Source organism: Nesoenas mayeri (assembly GCF_963082525.1).
Source record: "Nesoenas mayeri genome assembly, chromosome: 4".
NCBI lineage: Eukaryota > Metazoa > Chordata > Aves > Columbiformes > Columbidae > Nesoenas > Nesoenas mayeri.
In genome coordinates this window covers 52,127,494-52,147,472 of record NC_137540.1, presented here as the reverse complement: position 1 = coordinate 52,147,472, position 19,979 = coordinate 52,127,494, and the positions used below count along the sequence as shown (strand labels likewise).

The 19,979-nt window shown below is 38.3% G+C and overlaps 1 protein-coding gene across 1 annotated transcript in view; it reads left to right on the top strand.

Annotated features, from left to right (window-relative positions):
* The window catches only part of GRXCR1 (glutaredoxin and cysteine rich domain containing 1), a gene marked incomplete at both ends in the record, with an annotated part of 40,265 nt that extends 24,364 nt beyond the window's left edge, over window positions 1–15,901 (top strand). The window contains 3 exons of the mRNA XM_080343673.1: window positions 4,957–5,196; window positions 12,647–12,712; window positions 15,722–15,901. Coding sequence (XP_080199799.1) covers window positions 4,957–5,196; window positions 12,647–12,712; window positions 15,722–15,901 — 486 coding nt within the window. The remainder of the gene's footprint in view (window positions 1–4,956; window positions 5,197–12,646; window positions 12,713–15,721) is intronic.
* Between the last annotated feature and the right edge of the window lie 4,078 nt (window positions 15,902–19,979).

The window sequence follows — 19,979 nt, the reverse complement described above, 5'->3', positions numbered from 1 at the left end:
ACCCCTTAAAAATCTCATATGATTATGATCATGATAAAGGTTGACATTAACATTTCAGCTTTTGCCAAAGTATTGTACCAGCCCACTAGTCTCAGCAGAAAAAATATTCTGGCTTTCTTAGAATACAGTTCCTCACTTAAAGCAAAATATAGAGCTATGTTTTGGGGTTTCGTTTGCGTTGGTTGTTTGAAACATGCACAGGAAAAATATGAGTACTTTAAAAGAACCAAGTGTAAATTTGCAGGTTGTGTCACCACTGAAACAGATTATATATGCATGTGAATGTAAATGGCTATTCTTTCCATGCCAATGAGATTAAAACACAAATTTATACTTTCTATCCAGAGGGAGGATTAAAAAAAATAAAAATCTCATTATTACTTTCATAGTGTCACTGTCATAGTTGTCATTTGCAACCAAATAAAAATAAGGTTAACAACCTAATTCTTTTGCTGCTGGGCTTATTTGTTTACTTGCTTACAAACATGGTCATATACATAGGTTTTAAAAAAGAAAAATCTTACCAGTGTTACCAGTAATCACTTTATGCCCCAAGGTCCAGCATTGGTCTTTACATCTCAAGTAGAAAAGCATTGGCTTGGACCATGTCCTTTGCTCTGAATTTGCACCACAAAAATATTCACGTTATTAGTTTTGGTGCAAAGATAAAGAGCCACCCAAAGTCCTCAAGGCACACAGAGAAATGTAATTTAAAATTATTTAAGAAAATGTATAGCCTCGGGAAAGCCGTTAATGACAAATATGTTGAAGAAATAAACTAGTATTATTTTTCAGTAATTCATTTTACAAATTACCCTCACAAATAGGCGTGTGAGTGATATCAGCTCAGACTGCGGAGACTGGTCAGGGCCAGGGTAGCAATGGGACCAGTAGAGAAACACAGACTGTTTTTGCTGCTGCTTCTGTTGCAGCTGGATCCAGATGCCGGGGATAAGACACAGCACAGGTCTGAGCCCTGAGACGTCTCAGGGAGTTTTACAGCACACATATTTAAATGTCTTTCAGAAGCACCATGGAAACACCTGACTGTTATACAATATTTTCAGAGCTACTGAGAAGTCTGTGATTATTGTCATGAAAGCTGTTAAACAGAAAAGGCAAATTCTTAAACACGTATTTTAGGAGTATGATTCCTAAATATTTCATATTTCTGTGGTTCCAGTAATGCACAGTTTTTTAAAAAGTACCTCAAAAAACAAATTGGAGATTCATCTATTCTGTAATATATTTGTTGCTGTACACTTACACTGGCTACCAGGATTTCTTTTGAAAAAAAGATTCAGGATGTCATGTTTCAGTGACCTTCTCTCTGTTTTATAATTTATTTCATTTACTGTCTCTTTTCTGTCATATTTTTCATCTTCTTATTTCTACATTCAGTTTGTACTCCTCTTCCTTTGTCAGTATCCTGACATTTTGGGTTTTGCTATAATCTATTTTTGGTTATTTCTCTTTTGTCAGCCCTTTTCCAGTCTCCTGCATCCCTCTGTTTTGTTGCTTATCTGCCTGCTCTATTAAGCTTCCTCTTTTTTATCAGCAATTTCTTCCTTTGTTTTGTGGTCTCTCTTGATTCTAAACTCACGTATTTATCCTGATGGGATGACGTCCGTCATACTGTTTACAGAAGACTTGCTCAGTTAAATATTATATTTTGTTGAAACCATGTCAGATGTATGCTGGTGGGATGGCAGAAGGATAGGCTTCCCCTAGTCGGACACCGAAGTGTGACTAACTCCTCATTTGGGAAAACCCTGATCCACCTAGTGGAGAAGTCTGGGAAAAGACTGAGTAAGGTGCAAAATAAAGATATTTAGGTTTTCTTATGTTAATCATGAACAGAATTGAACCGGTGCAACAAATGCCTTTTCTTCTAAACTGAGAAAAAAAGGGGCAGATGTTCCTGTGTCACTGGGAAGGCATCTGTGCCAGGCAGTGATGCAGGTCATGCTGCTGCTGGTGCTGCCTACTTGAAACCCCCAAATAAAATGCAAGTTCTTCAGGCTGATGCAGTAAAACAGATAGTGCCTTCAGAACCTGTTGGAGATGACAGCACTGTGCTGGTAAATTATCCTTGTAAATAATTTCCCTATAAAATCTTAAATCCCTTCCTTGGCACTCTTTCTACATGGACTCTTTCTTTGAAGCACACTCTTGCTCCATGTGCATGGGGTTTTCTGAATCTGACACAAAAGTAGCCACCTCAGACCAAAGATTTCCATAAGCTTCAGGTAAAAATGAGAATCCCATTTACAGAAAGTGTAAGAAAGTTCTTAATTTAAGTTGCTCTGCATCTTTTCGTTTGTTCATCAGTCCGACTTCCTCGGTTTGAGTAAAATTCTGTCTTGCCCATTAACCAGAGAATCACCTTCTGTTAAACTTCAGCTAAAATTTCCTGTGCATTTGTGAGCTGATGATTCTAATTTGAAGTTTGTTATTCAAAATGGTAAAAGTTCATTTTCTAAAATGTCTTTCTATCTATTCATTTCTATTGCTTGTCATTTATTATGTTTTTGCCACAGTTCCAACTTAGGAAGGAAAAGCACAGTGTTCAAACATTATTCTGCTGATTTACTTCAATAAGGTATTCTACTTAGTCAATATTACAAGCTGTAGCCATTGAGTTGGGTAGCAAAATAAGAATTAGCATAGATTTTCATTAAGAAACACTCTACGTGTCTCTGTCTTGACTCCTATTCTTAATCACCAATGCGGTTCCAGGCAAGTGACAGGAAGGATTTTCTTGGTATAACAAAGTTCTACCAAGGACAAGTTCTGTTTGATGGTAACACAGAAAACAAGGTGTTTACTAAAATTTCCCTAAAGAGTTATTTAGTTAATGCTCTTGATACTTCATTGCAGGGCAAAGAAGGGTATTCCTTTACTGCCACAGTAGGAGAAAAAATAAAGGAATAAACATAAAAGTAACTCTGCATACACACCTTCTACTTGATATCTTTCCAGATCACTTTACAACTTTCCATTTTTCCGTCTCTTCAGCTGCTTATTTGTATGCTGTAGGGACACCACAGTCCTGATGCTTCACTAGATAATGACTGTATCTGTGCTGCCAGCCTCTGGTGTCTGGGAACAAAGAGCATTAGAGATTAGAACTATGAAGGAGCAAGAATTTCCATCCTATTGAATAGTTTTCCACTTCAGAATGTTTTTTCACTCCGAAGAGGAGAAAACAATAAGTATGTGAAGTTATCTTTTGAAGAAATGTTTTAAGAACTCTTGGTTACATCTGAAAATGATGAACTCCTGTTCCTTCCAGCAACCCATGTGTGATTACTAAAATATTTGGCAGTGTTTATGTAGAGTACTTGTCCTTTAAATACAAGATGAGCAAATCCTCTCACTTGGAATGTGTGAACAATATACTGGAGAAGAGTCAATGCTGCAGTAGCAATATAACTGATTTTCAACACAGAAAACAGGATAGAGGAAAGTAGCCCACTTTTTATAACATTTGTTCCTAAAATTGAATTTCTGACATCCATTCACAGTCAAATAAAACTGGTGTGTCACAACGTGCTTCCTTGACAGAATAAGAGACGGAAAACTGTTACATTCCATATGTTTGCAATTACACTTTAAGTGAACTATAAATGATCTGTCAAATGCAAGTGTTTTTCCTGAGTACTCTTCATTGCACATTTAGCCTTCGGAACACCTTTCTGAGCAGAATATGTTTTTTGCAATGACTTTTTTATTCTTTTTTTTTTGGTGCATTTACGTATTAAGATAAATCATTACTTTGTTATTTGGCAAAATCTGCAATGGCAACCGCCAAATTTTACAATTGAGTCTTAACAGATATTGCATGAAATATAGTTAAAAACTTATATATTCACCCATCAAAGTTCATTTTCCATAGGTTACTATGGTGTGTTACAGGTATCCTTGCTTTTTACATTCTAACTAGTGTTTTTACTCCTGGAATACTCCTGAAATAATTAAATATAATTTGCTGAATATAATGGATAATTGGAAAAGTTTAGAAATGCCTTACCACCTTTTTAAAAAGGTAGTATTTATAGCTATTTATCTGAACATAATATGTTTGTTTAGAGCAATGATTCTCAGGCTTTTCAAAAATGTACCACTCTCTACTGGGCGAACTAACCCCTGTGGTATTTACACTTCCTAATAGTTTTCATCCCAGCAAGGAAAGATGCAGCATAAACTTTTACATACAAAGAACTGGGGTAAAAAGTCAAATCTGTATTGTGGTATGAAATTTTTTACAGCTAAGGGAACTGCCTCCCCCAGTTGCAGTGGGCTTTGAATTGGACACTGAATATGCATAAAATGTACTGTTTCATTGATGGTTGGATGTTATGACTAATTTGACATGGATCCACACTAAAAATTAGGGGTACGTCTGTCCTCTCTGCAATCAGAATCTAGATCAACGTGGAGAGACATAAAGGATTCTGAGTTAATGTTGGTTCATGGATGATGAAGGTGAGCTTTGGCTTCTGTCCTTGATTAAAGGAGACTGTCAGCAACACCTCAGCTAGAAAGTTTAGATCTAATCTGGGTACTACCAGACTGTGTTTGTGCAAACATGAGCCATGGTTATAACAAAATCAGACATCAACAAAAAGGTGATGATTTATTAATGTTTGGAAGTCAATCAGGATCTAAAATATATCTGTTTCTTGAAAATGTTTAACTTGGTTCACCATCTTTAAAACTTTCAAATAAAGTAAAGTTGCACCTTACTTACATAAACAGCTTAAATTGCCTTGAGTTGTTGATTGCACGAACCTAATTCCTCCCCTTCCATCTTTCAATTTGAAAAAAGTATAATCTTGGATTGTGTTTTCAAGATACAAAGATTTGGCTTAAGTAATATTTTTCATGAAATTACTGAATAATTGGAAGCTATTAATACCTTACTGTATGTAATGGTAACTATTTTTTTTCCAGGTATCTACAGTGCCAGAGTTTGGCCGCATAGTAATTTATACTACCAGCCTTCGTGTGGTGAGAACCACTTTTGAAAGATGCGAACTGGTTAGAAAGATCTTTCAAAATCACAGAGTTAAATTTGAAGAAAAAAACATTGCTCTGAACAGCGATTATGGAAAAGAACTAGATGAAAGGTGCAGGAGAGTCTGTGAAGTTCCTTCACTCCCTGTTGTGTTTATCGATGGCCATTATCTTGGGGTAAGTAAAGCATAAGCCTATGTATTGTTCTGCAGTCTGGAAGAACAGATTAAAATCTTGATGAATGAATGAGAGGCAGGGTTTTTAGAAAATTGTTTGCAATGCTGGAATGGTGGGAACAATCAAAGACAGAGATCCCTCTGTGATATCTGCAGCACAGATCCACAGTGATAGGTTTGATCTGAAGATGCAAAAGGCTAAAAGCAGAGGCTATCAGGAAGGAAACAAAATGCAGTAATACAATCTAAGCCACCCTGTGTTTCTTTAAAAACAGTTTATCTTTGTAGTTGAAACAATGAAAATCTAGAGAAAATGATTCTTTTTTCCTCATGGGAACCTGTATGCATGATTGACCAAGGAAGATGAACACACATAGCATAAACCTGTCATTTAGTAATATCTGTGTTGAATATGAAACTAACAGGTTGGAGTGTCACACCTTATGAATTGAATTTTATATGATGTAGTCTGTATCAGGAATTTGCAATCACCTGAACATTGTTTAGGGACAGAATTGATCAATACTTTATTTTAGACAAGTCTAGCAGTAAAAGAGAGACAAAGCCAGCCCAACTCTGGCCTGTTGCTAAACATAAACTCCAAATGGAAAACTATAACTATACACTCTGGTATTCAGAGTCTAAAAGACTCTTGATATGTGAAATCACCTTTCCATTAAGAGCAGCCTGTACTTTTGAAATATATTTCTCAGAAACTGAAAAAATCAGAGTTTACAAGAAAAAGATTCTGGAAAGTGGCAAAAAGAAAACAGCTTGAGAGCTCAGTGAAGGTATTTGTCTCCAGCAGTAAAGAGTTAGCAATTAACACCAACAGCGAGACTGCGATTTGTGAAGGCAAACTATATTTACACACAGCAGGGTTATTGTGTTTGTATTGCTTAACACTTTCATTTTTACAAAAGATTTAAGTAATGGAATGAAATGTAATTACCAATCAGGGCATAACTGATATTGGGCCTGTATAAACGCTCAAATACCCTTTCTCCCCTTTCTCCTCATCCCCTTCTTAGTTCTCAGTGGCCTCTGCTCGATGCAGGAGTCCCTGAGCACTCTAATAAATGCATTTGCTGGCCCAGGGCTTGCCAGACCACTGCAGCAACTGCAAAATTGTGACTGTGCAGAATATTAGCAGGCAGTGAATTTTACTTCCTAGTAGAGGATGCTTTTATCAAAAGCCTGAGTTGGAGAGTTTTCCAGCCAGCCAGGAACTGGAGTGCTTTGTTCAAAAGCAGCCTAAAATACAATAGGATTCAGGCTAAGTTTTGCTCACGTAATTATCATGTTAAAAATAAAATAGTTATAACCCACTCCAAGAAAAACTCAGTCTGTGTGTGACCAGTTAAAATGCTGAAAGGGATTGAATAAATTGCTTGCTCAGCTCTAGATGAAGCCTGGCTATAGTCATTTTGGTATGATGGATGGCCCATTAATTCACTAGTTATTTTTGCTTTTTTTTTCAAGATCATGGGACATTTTTCTTTTAACAGAGGAGCAACAGTGGAACAAGCAATACAGACTCATTGCAATTATTTAAGTATCGTGTGAGATATTTTGAAGACATATAGAAAGGAAGATGAGTTAGGAAGCTAGCTGTCTGTGGGAGAGATAAATCTAGCTCTTCAGCTACCTGCTGACAGGTACTCAACAAGTTTTACCTCCTGTAGGTAAAAAAAAATGAAGAAACAATTTGATGTTCTGGTCTACAAACATCTATTACAGCACAACAACTCTGTTCACGTTGTTTAACACAAGAAAACATAAAGTATTGATCTGCTAAACAACAGAACAAAATCAGACTTGGTGGTTTTTTTTTGTTTTGTTTTTTATTAAATTGGTGAGGCACACTGTGGTTAAACAGAGCAGATTGTAGGAGAAAATTAAGGCCATCCCACATAACAACAATATTATTTGTGAATCTGGTCTGCGGGCAGGGTGCAGACCAGAAGACACCTGCTCTGCTCGCGGCTGGCCAGGATGGTCAGCCCTTTGCTCTGCGATGTGCGAGCCCTCAGCTCTGGTCACGGACGAGGCTTCCACTCTCTGCTGCTCTCCACTAATTATCAACATATTGGGGAGCATTGCTGCTTTGGATCTGCTGTTACAGCATCACTCTCTCGTCTGTTTTAGTTGAGATGAACCAGGAAAAAAAAGGTCAATGTCAGCAGAGTTGGCTCGGACTGGCAATGGAAGCACCACAGCTGGTGGAGTGAAGGGAGGGGAGAGCCCTAAGGTGAACCTGTCACTTGCCCTGGCAAGGGATCTGTGTCCACACACTCTGCTAAATGTGGCAAACTCCATCATTTTATGGCAGTTTTTGTTTTTCTGTGCATGTCAAGAAGGTTACAAATGTTTAACCAGCCTTCCAGGCCACAGCTATGTCAGTGCCTGGTGGATGTGGTGCCTTCAGACAACAGTGTGTCAGTGACTCCAAAGGTAATAAGTTGGCTGAAGCCTCTGCCGGGCTTCTGTTTCATTAAAATGAGGTTGAGTACTAATTACAGAATTTGGTCTGATTGGTAACAGTGGACATTTCTATAATGCCTTTCATAATAATTATCTTCAGATATGCAAATGTAATACAGAAATCCAGAAGCCTGATGTGTAGGTAAATTAATCATGCAATATTTTTTTTCTCTCTATTTTCCTGTCTCTCTCTTTTAAAATCTGGAATAGTTATTTCCTGGCAAATCCCTCCCTAAAGGAAATTGCTTGTAGCAATACAAAGGAGAACCTTTATTGAGCCAGGCACCTTTCAATGAGTCATGTGGAGAAATAACAAAAACCCCTTATTAAAAGATGAACTGTTTTGAAAGGGGACAAGATTATTTTTAATGAGATAAATGTAAGAAAACCAGCAGAACACAGCATATGTGCGTCTGATAGAGTATATGATACCTGAGTGATTCAGAAGCACAGACAAGGTTGTTAAAGCACCATGGGCTCTGTGGATAAATCTTTACAGTGTTGGGGAATTTATCATTGCCTGCACAGGGGAAATAAAACAAACATGCCACTTGGGCAGAAGCAATAGAAGAATTATATTTAACCCTTGTCAAGCAAAGTCCTGCATGCTGCAATGCAGCAGGTTTTTAATCTTCTCATTTTGTTCAGGATTGAATCATTGGATTTCTTGACACACACAGTCTGAATATCAGTCTTTCAGGAAATTACAGGTTCTTTCTGCAGCATGTTTTTTACCAGCTGATCTAATCCCCCCTTTTCACCTGAAGCTGTCTCCATCTGAAATGGAATTATGCCATCTGCTGGGACGCTGAAGCAGAATAAAAAATTACTTCCAAAAACCAGAACGCAACACAGAAGAAAAAAAAAAAAAGAAAAAAAAAAGAAAAAAAAAGAAAAAAAGATGGAACATTAATTTGCTCTTTTACAAAGGCATTCAGGACTGTTAGAGGTTTATGCTATATGAAGATCCACTCTGCTAGAAAGGGATGCACATAAAAAAGGGCAAATAGAGTCATCTTTAGTAAACATGTCAGCTCACTGCATAATAGTTTTAAAATACATTTATTTTATTTTTCAATTTAAATATGAGACTGAGTTCAGTGTTCACCAGCCATACAAACGTACTTGTATCTTTTTCAAATATGTGATTATTTTTTTTTCTGAAGAAACTGTTTCCTATTTACTTTTCCCAGCTGCAAATGAGATTTACAGTAAAAGTATTTTATTTGACTCATTGGTTATGATTATTTCCAAAGAATGATGAGGCCTTTTTGTAACTGACTTTTAGAAAATATCTATGTAACATATTTTTTGTAATACAAGTGGTAATGGTTCCTTTTTTATATCTTTCCAGTGGCCATATATGATTGGTAGCTCACGATTGTCTCTGTGTTTTGTTAAATATGTTCTCCTAGTGTTCTCTTAATGGCGTGGATATGAGTGGCCCTGTGGCAGTAAAACTATGATGTAATTGTTGCATTGAGTCACCTAGCTTTTTCCCACTTGCTTCCTCAATTCTGCAAGATTAGGGGCGTTCAACTAATCTGATGGTTCTTTGCGTATCAAATCCAACATTTCTGGTGTTGGTACTATACTGCAATGTCAGTTTTCTCAGTTTATAGGCAGTTTTCCAGGCATTTGATCACAAATGATGCATGCCTGCTGTCAAAGGGCCCCTCTTTGTGAGAGGTATAGTGTTACAGTCTGAAGAGCATGTGAGCTCTGGGCAAAGATGGGGTACATATAGCCTGTCTCCTTGCTAAGCCATGGTGAAAAACATGGCAGGTCCAGCTGGGGTGGGGTGTGTGATTGCATTCTGATGCCTTTAGCAAGTGCTCTCACTTGTAAACTTTGAACAAGTTTATTTTTTAAGAAATAAGGGATGCATTTATCTGCACAGCAAATGTGTCCACAAGAGAGATGTTTCAGCAGTGAGCTGGTTTTTCTCTGTATATAAGGAAGAATGGGGAAGAGAGGCTGCTCACCAAAATCAGCATGTGTTCTAGTAGAAATGCACAGCCATATATCTACAGGTATTCCTTGATGAAGAATTACATTGTGAAAATGGTAACGGGCTACATACAAGATAGGTGAGCAACAGATTGATTTAGTGACAGGACAGGGCCAGAGCAGTGGGAAACTTGGTAGAGCATGGATTTGTCCTAGTTCTGCAATTACTGGGACAATATCTGAAATACAGTGCTAATTTCCGGACATTTTCAAGAGAAAAATGAGAAAATATTTTGAAGGATGAAAATGTTCTAGAAAAACTGTTAAGTGATTTAGCCAAGTCTGTGGAATTTCCTTGTCAAAAGAAGGGCAACGACCTGACTGCATCCCCTGGTCTCCTCCACCATGGCAGAGAGCTATTGAAGTTAATAGACAAAGGATTCACAGGATGGTGCTTTGAAATTTAACTGGTTAACAAAAGTGAAAATCACTTCTCTCTGCTGCTTCTCTAAACATTATGGCCCCTGTCACTTGTGCTCCCTATGTTACTCTTAGCAGGGACAGACTCTTTAACGTTTCACATCCTTTTGTGGGTAACTGTGGACTGAACACAATCTAGGAAGAAAAAGAAAGCCATCGCTTTCTGGTCAGAAAGCAGATATTGGACTTAACAGCTGCTTTAATCACTCTATTAATTACGGACTCTCTGTGTTAAGATTCACAGATCCAAAGGGAAGGCTAACCTCTGCAAATATCTTTTTCTCAAATATCACTTGAGGCAGCCAGTAATCGGAAAAGACATTCTGAAACACTTAAAAATATTGATAGTTTTTTTGATGTTTGGTTTTTAATTTTAAAACCACAGTAATGATGGTTTCCACTTTGAAAGTAACACAGCTGGCTGACTGAATGTCATGTGAAATATAAATCCTTTACAGTATGAATTTATAATAGGAAACCTGTCAGGCTTTTAATTATACTGCTGTAAAAGCCAGTCAGCATTATTATACAGCATCACTGTAACATGGAGCAGAAGTCATAGAAATGCCTTTGCCAATAGTTGCCACAGAGAAGAGACCCTTCCCTAAACGAGGGCAAATTTGGGCTTGTCTAGCTTAGGGAGCTTGCAGTGCTGCAGAGACATCAATAAAGCTGCAAATCCATAACGTCATTGCATCAGATGGGCATCGCAAGCTTTGTCCTAAGCTCCTGTAGTTTATTCAGGCCCTGAGCTAATACTCCATGGGCCGCCTTGGCAAATCCTCGCTTTGTTGTGCCAGTCACTTCTGTTGCCTGTTCTGTGTGAAAGCAGAGAAAGACTAGAGGGCAAGCTTGAAAGAGGCCAACAGGCTGCTAAAAGCTGCTCTGCTGGGGACAGAGAGCCCTAATGCATATGTCAAAGCTGGTACACTCTGTGCCCATGATCTGTAGCAGATTTCGATAGCAGTCAGCACACGTAAGGCTAGCTGATCTGTCTCCTGTCATCTTCTGTGACTAATTAACCACAACTAATTACCTTGTAGATTCTTTTCTAAAAAAAATCTCTTTGAAAGTGTAGCACTGTAAGAGTAGCGTTCACTGAAAAAGTGGCATTCACATCCACTAAAATATTAATATTTTGCTTTTTAACTGAAATGAATATCATCAAACACAGAGTCAAGAGTGCTTTCTTTTTGTACAAAGCCAGAGCAGAAAGACTTTGCACAGGGAAACTACCCTTAGTAGGATGTTATACAAAATGTTTTGCAATGTTTTTGTGGCCCTTAGTGGGCTTTTGTGCTACACAGTTGTAGCCTCTGGAGTCCCCAGTGAGGCACTGTGAATGGTTGGGCACTAACAGGCACAATAGTGACCAATATGTGTTCCCTGTGCTCCCCATCCCTTCCTGTGCCCCCCAGTAACCAAGAGAGTGATGCTGATGGTGAGCTGGGGCTGAGAACTCCTTTGCCTGACTGTGGACAACTCAAAGTAATGGCCAGTCTCAGTGTCCCCTGGCATCTCAGCCCTGTGCCAGCATCCCCCCACACATCCCAGCTCACGCCAGAAGTAAACCCAAAGGTGAAATTTAACAGTCTGGCCATGCAGAGACCAGCAAACTGGAGCATCACGGTGACATGAACCACCTGGTCTAGGTGTAGCCAATCACCCTTAGCAGCGAGTAAGGGCTGTGCAGTTCCCGCCGTCTGTGCCTCAGTTTTCTCACCTTCTGTTGGTTTCTTGTGATCCACTGATTAAAAGTGTCTTTAAATGTTTGGCAATATTTAGTATTCAGTGAGTTTGGTTATATAAGTGAAGTGGAAGCATTCAAATGTAGCCCTCTAATTAGAAGAAAAAGGAAAAAAAAAAAGTTTTACATCATCTTTGACGTTTTCATTTTGTCTGCAATAGTTTCTTAGCATTTCCTTTCAGGAGGAAAAAAGAAAAACCACTTCAGTACCACCGCAGTTCAGATGACAGAACCCCTCAGAGACCTAGCGTACTCAGACTAAATTATTGTTATTCATTGTTGTGTCTGACTTTAATGTTGTTACAGTATTTTCATTACCCTTTTTCTCCTTGTGTTATACATTAGGCATATTATGTCTTAATTCAGTGCTCAGCTGCCAGAATATTTGAAATGCAATTTCCTCCTCTCATTTTGCTGCATTCTCTGATGTATTGTATATTTATATAATGGTAATTATTGACATGGTAACTAGACATATTATTTATTCTGTCAGGAAGCATATAATGTAAAATAAAGTGAGCCCAATCAGAATTTCCAAGCTGTGTCATCTTTTACAAAAAGGCAGCACAATATGACACCTGGTAATGAACCTCAGACACTTCTATCAGAATTGCAATTAGATTGTCCTTGTCCTTCTAGCTTTCCTGAGGTTGACCTAATTACAAAATACTTAATGTGAGTCAAATTTGTACTCAGAATGTTTAAATTTTCAAGACCACATCTTCTAATCATCTCTCTTTTTTCATGCTGCAGTGGCTGAACTTTTTCTTCTTCTTCTCCTCACTAACAGGGTGCTGAGAAAATTTTGCTAATGAATGAATCTGGAGAACTGCAGGATCTCTTAACCAAAATTGAGGTAATTGTATTTCTGCAAATAATCATACAGAACATACATTGAGTATTTGCAGTTGAGAACTTTTTTTAATCAGTTCTTTTTCTTCTGTGATAAACTGATGATCCCAATAGTGAGTGCTTTTTTTGTTGTTTTTGTTTGTTTGTTTTTGTTTGTTTTTGTTTTTTATTTTTTGTTCTTTCCTTTTGCATGAATTATAGCACGCTATCACAGCCCATTAAGTTTGAGAAAACATGAATGTCAATAACATCAAAACAAAATGTCCATCTCTATTTTCTCTTAGTTTTGCCACAGCAGGAAAGGCAAGTCATGTTCTTTTTCCTGTAACTTTTGACATCTTCTTTGATGTTTAACCTTCACCATGCTCTGGAGGAGTCAGGTCTCTTGTGTGGATGATGCATCACTTCTCTGTGCACTGCAGTGAACGCACTTGGAACTTGCAGTCCTAGATTCTGGTTGGACCTCAAGCTGGACATCTACAAAATCTGGGCAAATACCAGAAGTTTCCAGTTATACCAATTTGCCTTTCTGCAGCTCTTAGTTTGCCTTATCTGTTCAAATTCTCTGGGTTATATGGAAAGCTGTGTCCACAGAAAAGGAATGTGTTGCTATTAATTATCTTGTTATTTTGAAACCACCCCTAACCAAATTAAGATAACACAAACTTCAGAAGTATGTAACATCAACATTGAAAGTAGATAATGAGAATATATTTGTAAAAGACACTGATGAAAGCGCAAAATAAAGCTGCATCTAGTTGATTTAGCCCCAAGGTTTTTCTTTCCCTGCATTTAGCCAAACTGCAGCATATGTTTTCCTAACATGCTTTCAGTAATTCTTTGTATACCAAACATCTTTGAATTCATCACAAAACAAGTAACTCTTTTCATGAAGCATGTTGGTTTTGTATAGCCAGTCTCCCTCCTGAACTCCTCCAGAAGTTCCAGTGAGGCTGAACACAAAGGTTGCTCATCTCTGCCTTATTCAGGAGGTAGGTTTAACACAATCTGGTAAAACATGAACTGCCCCATCCCTTTGCAGTGGAGGGAGCACCTTCTGCATTTGTCTGGCCTGCTCCTTAACTCAGCAAAGCTTCCCTTGCCTCATGACTCAGTGTATGTATTTCTGTATAAAATGCAGAAGAACCTGCTGGACATATTGAACCACATTGAATATCCAACTGGAAGCTATTAAGCAAATGTATGCATATGAATAAAGCAGGCAGTACCCTTGTTGTCTGACTAGAAAGGTTAGCTAATACACCTCCTTAACGTTTTTCATTACTTTGGAATGAAATGTCTCCAGATCCTGCTTTGGGAGGGGTCCTACAACATTACTGTCTAGCCCAATGTGCGTCCTAATCTTGGGACAGAAAATATATCTAAAAGAAAAACAATGCTGGACTACAGCAGACGATGATAACAGCTTACTGAACACAAACACCACTCCAAATGCTTTTTTTTTTTTTTTCTTTAAATTGCAAAAATGGCTTTGCTACAATTGCAAGGAGCAGTCAGGCTTCTTCCATACTGAACATGCAGAAAGTGGTTACATAAACTGTCATCTGCTCAAGGAGGAAACAGACATTGTTCAAGGAACTGAGATAAAGCGATTTTGCATTTGGTTTTTGTTAGTTCCTTTAGCTACATGGCTACTTGCAAGTCTAGCAAGCAATAATGAATTGAAAGATTCAAAATATTATTCTCTTAAACTTTTGAGATTTTTGCAGTAATGTCATAAATTATGACAACTGTGGGGACTCCTGAGATAAAAAGAATGCTAATTTTACATTAAATAGTGCCAAACGTTGTCACTGGAGGAGCTAACAGTAAGAGGAAGAACTGTTTTCCCAGTAAGGAAGAATGGCAAGTTTATGAGCTACGGGACAAAAACCAAAAAAGCGGGTTTTTTTGCATGTTCAAGTTGTCAATAGATAAATGCTATTATTAATGGTTTTGCAGAAATCTCTTCAGTTTTCTTGATGAAGATATAGGAAGGACCATATTATCTTTATGTATTTTAGTACATCCTGGTAATAATTTGTGACTAATTTTTTAGTGGTGCATAATTCCTCAGTCTAACACTAGCAGCAACTATATGGGTTTTTGTTCTTCCTTTGTAACTAAATCTGTAAAGTCTTTACTCAACAGTGCAATGTTAAAGTCACATATCTGTGCTGTGGTAAGTACCCAATGTGAGGTACATTTCATTTCTCTGATACAGAACTTTAAGGCAATCATTAACCAATTAGCAACATTTTCAGCAAGTGAAACTTAAAAACATCTTTGAAATTTCTTCTTGTGTTTTCCATTGTCTTTAATCCAATACAAAATAGAGGACAATTATTGTTTTACTCAGGACAATTGGGGGACCCTAAGCCTTACTCGCAGCACTTTTCTCCAGGTATAGCTGTTGAATAATGATGATATTTCTTCTTTACACTTAAAGCTTCAGCATTCTACACCCATAAATATGAATACACCACTTAGTTCCTCAAGCACTGCTTGCCAGAAACTATGAATTGCTTTTTGATATGATCAAGTATAACTGTAATAGGAACAATATCTTCAGCATGAGCATGCAAATGCTAAAAGTAATAACATCTTAACATACAGCATAGAAAATATAACACCAACATAAACTGCCCAGAGTTTCAATTCAAGCAACTGCAATACCTCCTAGAATTGGTCTAGACCTAAACTACATCAGAGTAACGTGTGCAAGCTTTCCTTTAGCTAGCTAGTTTGGCAAATATAAACACAGGCTGCTAAGGGATGGTGCGGCTGATGAATCTGCACTGAGCCTCTGTGACCACTGCATGTGGATCTGACCAAAGGAAAAGGGAGAGGTACCAGTCTCTCATGCTGGATACTTTGGGATGGGGTGGTGGGTATTGCTCAAGATGGGAAACAGAATGTGCATTCTCAGCTGTCTTGAAGCCCTTATTGTCCTAGAGCTTATGGTGCTTGATGAGGTAACATTTTTGCCTTTCTCACTTTCTTCTTTGAGCAGAGAGTTCAGCATCCTCATGAGTGCCTCTCTTGTGGGGGCTTCGGGTTCCTGCCGTGCTCAGCGTGCCATGGGAGCAAGATGTCTGTGTTTCGGAACTGCTTTACGGACTCATTCAAAGCCCTTAAGTGTACTGCTTGCAATGAGAATGGTCTACAGCGCTGCAGGAGCTGTGCGGGCTAAGAATGGCATCTCCACATGTACAAACTGATTTTATGGCACTGCACCAGTTTGTAATATGATTTTTTAAAATTAACCTGTTTATTCAATTCAGTCAATAAAAATCCATTTGTAGTATACTTCTGCTGGTATGATCATCTGAGCTGTTTAAACTTAGGTCACAGCCTGTAACGTGTACTCTGAAATGTATTTGTCTACATTCTTTATAGAGACATTTGTAGTCTGCAAATCTTATAATATTGTCACCCTTTTGGATATGAAGTATTTCCTTTTTCTATAGGGGATCATCACCAATAGTACGTGTTTCTTAATCATGCCCTCCATATTACAGCAAAATGATTGGACTAGATGATCTGGGGGATTGGACTAGATCGAGGTCCATTCCAATCCCTAACATTCTGTGATTCTGTTTGAAACTTAGCCTTCAGATTATTGAGTAGCTCCTGCTTTCAAGATCAGTGAGAATAAGCATTTTGTGATGTGGACTAGCCCAAGACCATTCTACTCAGTACTTACCTGAAAAGTCTCCATGGCTAAATTATGGCCTGAATTCTAAGTGGCAACAAAAATATTTCTTAAAAGTCCTTTAAATCATCTTTCTTTTTTAGTATGGTGTGTACACATACGCAGGCACATCGCAAGAAGAGCCAGAGGCCATGAATGCATTGCAAAGAGCAAGTTTTATTTTAGTTACCTGTCTACTGGAGGATCTCTGAAGCCACACCTAAGCTCCCAGGCAGAGGTGACACAGGCGGGGATGCAGGTGCTGTAGGTTCAGCCCTGGTAGAAGATCGCCGGGCCTGCTGAGCTCACCTGTATTTCAAGGCTTCAGGCAGGTGCAGCCTCCCGCTCTTTCTCACAACAAAGCAGGAATCTCAGACATAGTGATAAGGTGCCTAGAGTTTTTCACAGGTCTATGTTATCTAACACAGAGGTTCTACTCATCAAGCACACAAAGTCAGTAAAAAAATTAGTGCGATGTATGTGCTTTTTCTACAGACAGGTGTAAGTCACTTGAGCATATTTACATTTAACTAACCTCCTCGCGAATCTTGCGCTATATTCCCATACATACTGCTTTGCATTTGGTAGTAAATTAATGTTGTCAGAAAAACTTACATAAACAGTTAACATAGTAGATATTGATAAACACTGCTGTTCTATCTCAGAGCTTTATGATCCTGCATATCACAATAGATCTTATAGTGATCAAGAAAGAACATAACTGAAGATGAGATTTCTACTTTTTCATCTTGGTAACTGCTGTGATTTGACAGCTAGCCTAGTGTGAGTCTTTTAGGGCAGCTCTTCTCTCCAGGAGGGCCACTGATCTATGCCCAGACAACTCCAGCACGGTATTTACCTTTGTCATATTCAATAGGTTTCCCCAACGCAAACACAAGAGAATCAGTCAGTGATTAGTCTGACTGAACTCTGGGCTCTCCATATTGAACATATTTCAGTTTGGAGGTGTATTAGCATTCATACACTCCAACAGAGTACTTTTTAACAGAGTACTTTTGTGGATCACCACATTCTGACATTGACATTCTTACATTGACATTGCACATCTTTCTCTGTTCTTGCTGTATGTCTGTACTGGCACAAGCAATACAGAGGTTTAGCAGCTTGTTGACATAGGTAGTGGCTAGAAAAGGCTTGCATGGTAGGTATTGCCTCCCACCCAAACTGCTTTAACAAATGTTAATCCATGTCCATTTTTGCTCTGCCTCATTCCTTGTAAAGCTGTGCTGACTGAGGTTTGTGTAAATGCAGCTTTACTAGAGGCTGCTTACTCTGGTGGGGGACCCCATTTCCCTTCCCTCGCTTAATTTGTCTGTGATAGGAATCTCAGCTTTCCTTCACATCGTTCTAGACACAGCACAGCTATGGTAAAGAGCAGGATAGCTACAGCTGCACAGAGCACGGCTTGCAAAAAAGCTGCTTCTGATAATATTTGTGTTTCCTGATACCTCATTTCCCTCACTTGAATCAACGGAAAACAACCTTTCTTCCACCTCCGTTCCACTTGCTATATCTAGAGGTGGTAGCTGGTGCTGAAAAGTTGGACAAGTTAGGCTAACTTATCTTTCTGAACATTTGAATCTAAAGGACTTATGCATATTCTATGGGATATTGAATGTGCAGGCTCAAACGTGCTTGTAAGGTCCTGCTGCTCCTACAGCTGCTAAAGTGGGGCTCAGAGGGAGCATCTGGATCTTCTGCATGACATGAGAGACATTAAATTTTCTACAGAGGCCATCCACAATACTCAGCAGCATCTCAGCTATAAAACTCTGCATCGAATATATGCCTAACTTATTACTGCATGAGTATGAAAAAAAGAAAAATATACGGTTCCCTTTTTCATTTAATACAATCATGCATCCTCCATTTCTGGCTAATATTAAAGTCCATATTGGTATGACAGCGAATGAAATGTAGCATGAAGTAGAATTCTGATGTTTAGAATGTAATAATTTGTGATGCATGGAAACTTACGTTTTTGGTTGTTAATGTGCTATGGATCATGGGGGTGAACACATTCACAGTAGTGAATACCACACAATATGATACGAGCAAACGTGCCCTTGATGGAAATGACTATTGAAAAAAATGCCAGTGTATTTGTCATACTGTAATTCCCCAGTCTTCACCCATGAAAAGACATTTTGCATGTTGAAATAGTCCATATCACTATCCTTCCACTGAAGCACTATGTGGTTGAATTACTATAACTCATCAAAGTAAGTTAAACATTTTCAGTGACACTGAAGATGTTCTTCATTGATGTGGAATAATGGTTTGAAACTGGTTTTCCCACCTCTCAATCAGAAAATGACTTCTCTTCAGAGCAAGACAACACTAATCCAGTTTATTTCCTGATTTATCTCTGGAGCCATGCAAAAAACTCAGAGAGACTGTTCCAGCCCAGGCACTACCCTTCTAACAGAGGCACATAACTTCTACAAGAAAAGATGAGGCAAAACCTCCTTAGTTTACTTTTTAGAATGGGAAATGATGAAAGAAAAAAGGTCACATTTTGTAGAATAATTTTTCAGATTTTTTTTTGTAAGCCTAGAAGATAATAAAATAAAACATAGGACACATAATATTCACAAATGAAACATTCTTCAGGCACTATGTATTTTTCAAGAAATGTATGACAAATTTCCAGTACTAGAGAAGTTTGATTTTCTCTCTGTCATCAACTGAATTATAAGCTTTTTCTCTTCAGCTATATTTTATTTTCCTTGTTGTGACCTGCATGAGAAACAAAACCAAATTTTTTATTTATTTATTTATTTTTCCCCAATAAGACATTTTTACCTCACAATTTATTATCTTTGCCAGGGTTTTGGGTCTGGCTTCTCAACTCTCTCCAGCCAACCTAGGAGCACTGAAGGTGACAGAATGACAACTTTACTAAGGCAAACCCAGGAGCCAGTTCAGGGATAGAATGCTTTCTCATATAAGAGATGTATCAGGCAGCTAGTAATACAACTTCTAAGCCAGTCTGAGAACAGACAAGGGATGCAGTTCTGTTCTGATTTCCATCAGCATTGCATCTTTACTTCCAAGGAATTAGCAGTGATCTCCTCTGATGTGAAAAATAAAACTCATCCAGCTGCATCTTTGTGAAGGAAATCTTCTATTTCTACATGCATCAAGCTCTGCTCCATTTGTTTCTGGCCCTCGTTGCTATGCTGAGGTAACGATCCAAGTAGATGTTCTCTGTCTGACAGCTCAGTATATTAACATATATGAGAGCAAGTAAAAAGACCAAGGTAATCCTTAGGCTGTCTGCTTTGCAAAATAATCTTTTTGATCCTGAGAAAGAGAATGGTGTGGAATTCTCAGGCCTGTAGCTGGTAGCATGCTGTTCAGTGGGCTACGCATCCTCCGTACTGATATGCTCCAGCCATCAAGTTGTTTGGCTTCAGGATTCACATCCTGAGACATGACATGATGCAACTCATTCTCTGACTTTTCTATAAATTTAACTTTTCATTTCCCTTTTTCATGGGCTCTAGCTACTGGTTACTTTCCTGAAAAAAACCCTGAAAAGTAGAAACTGAAA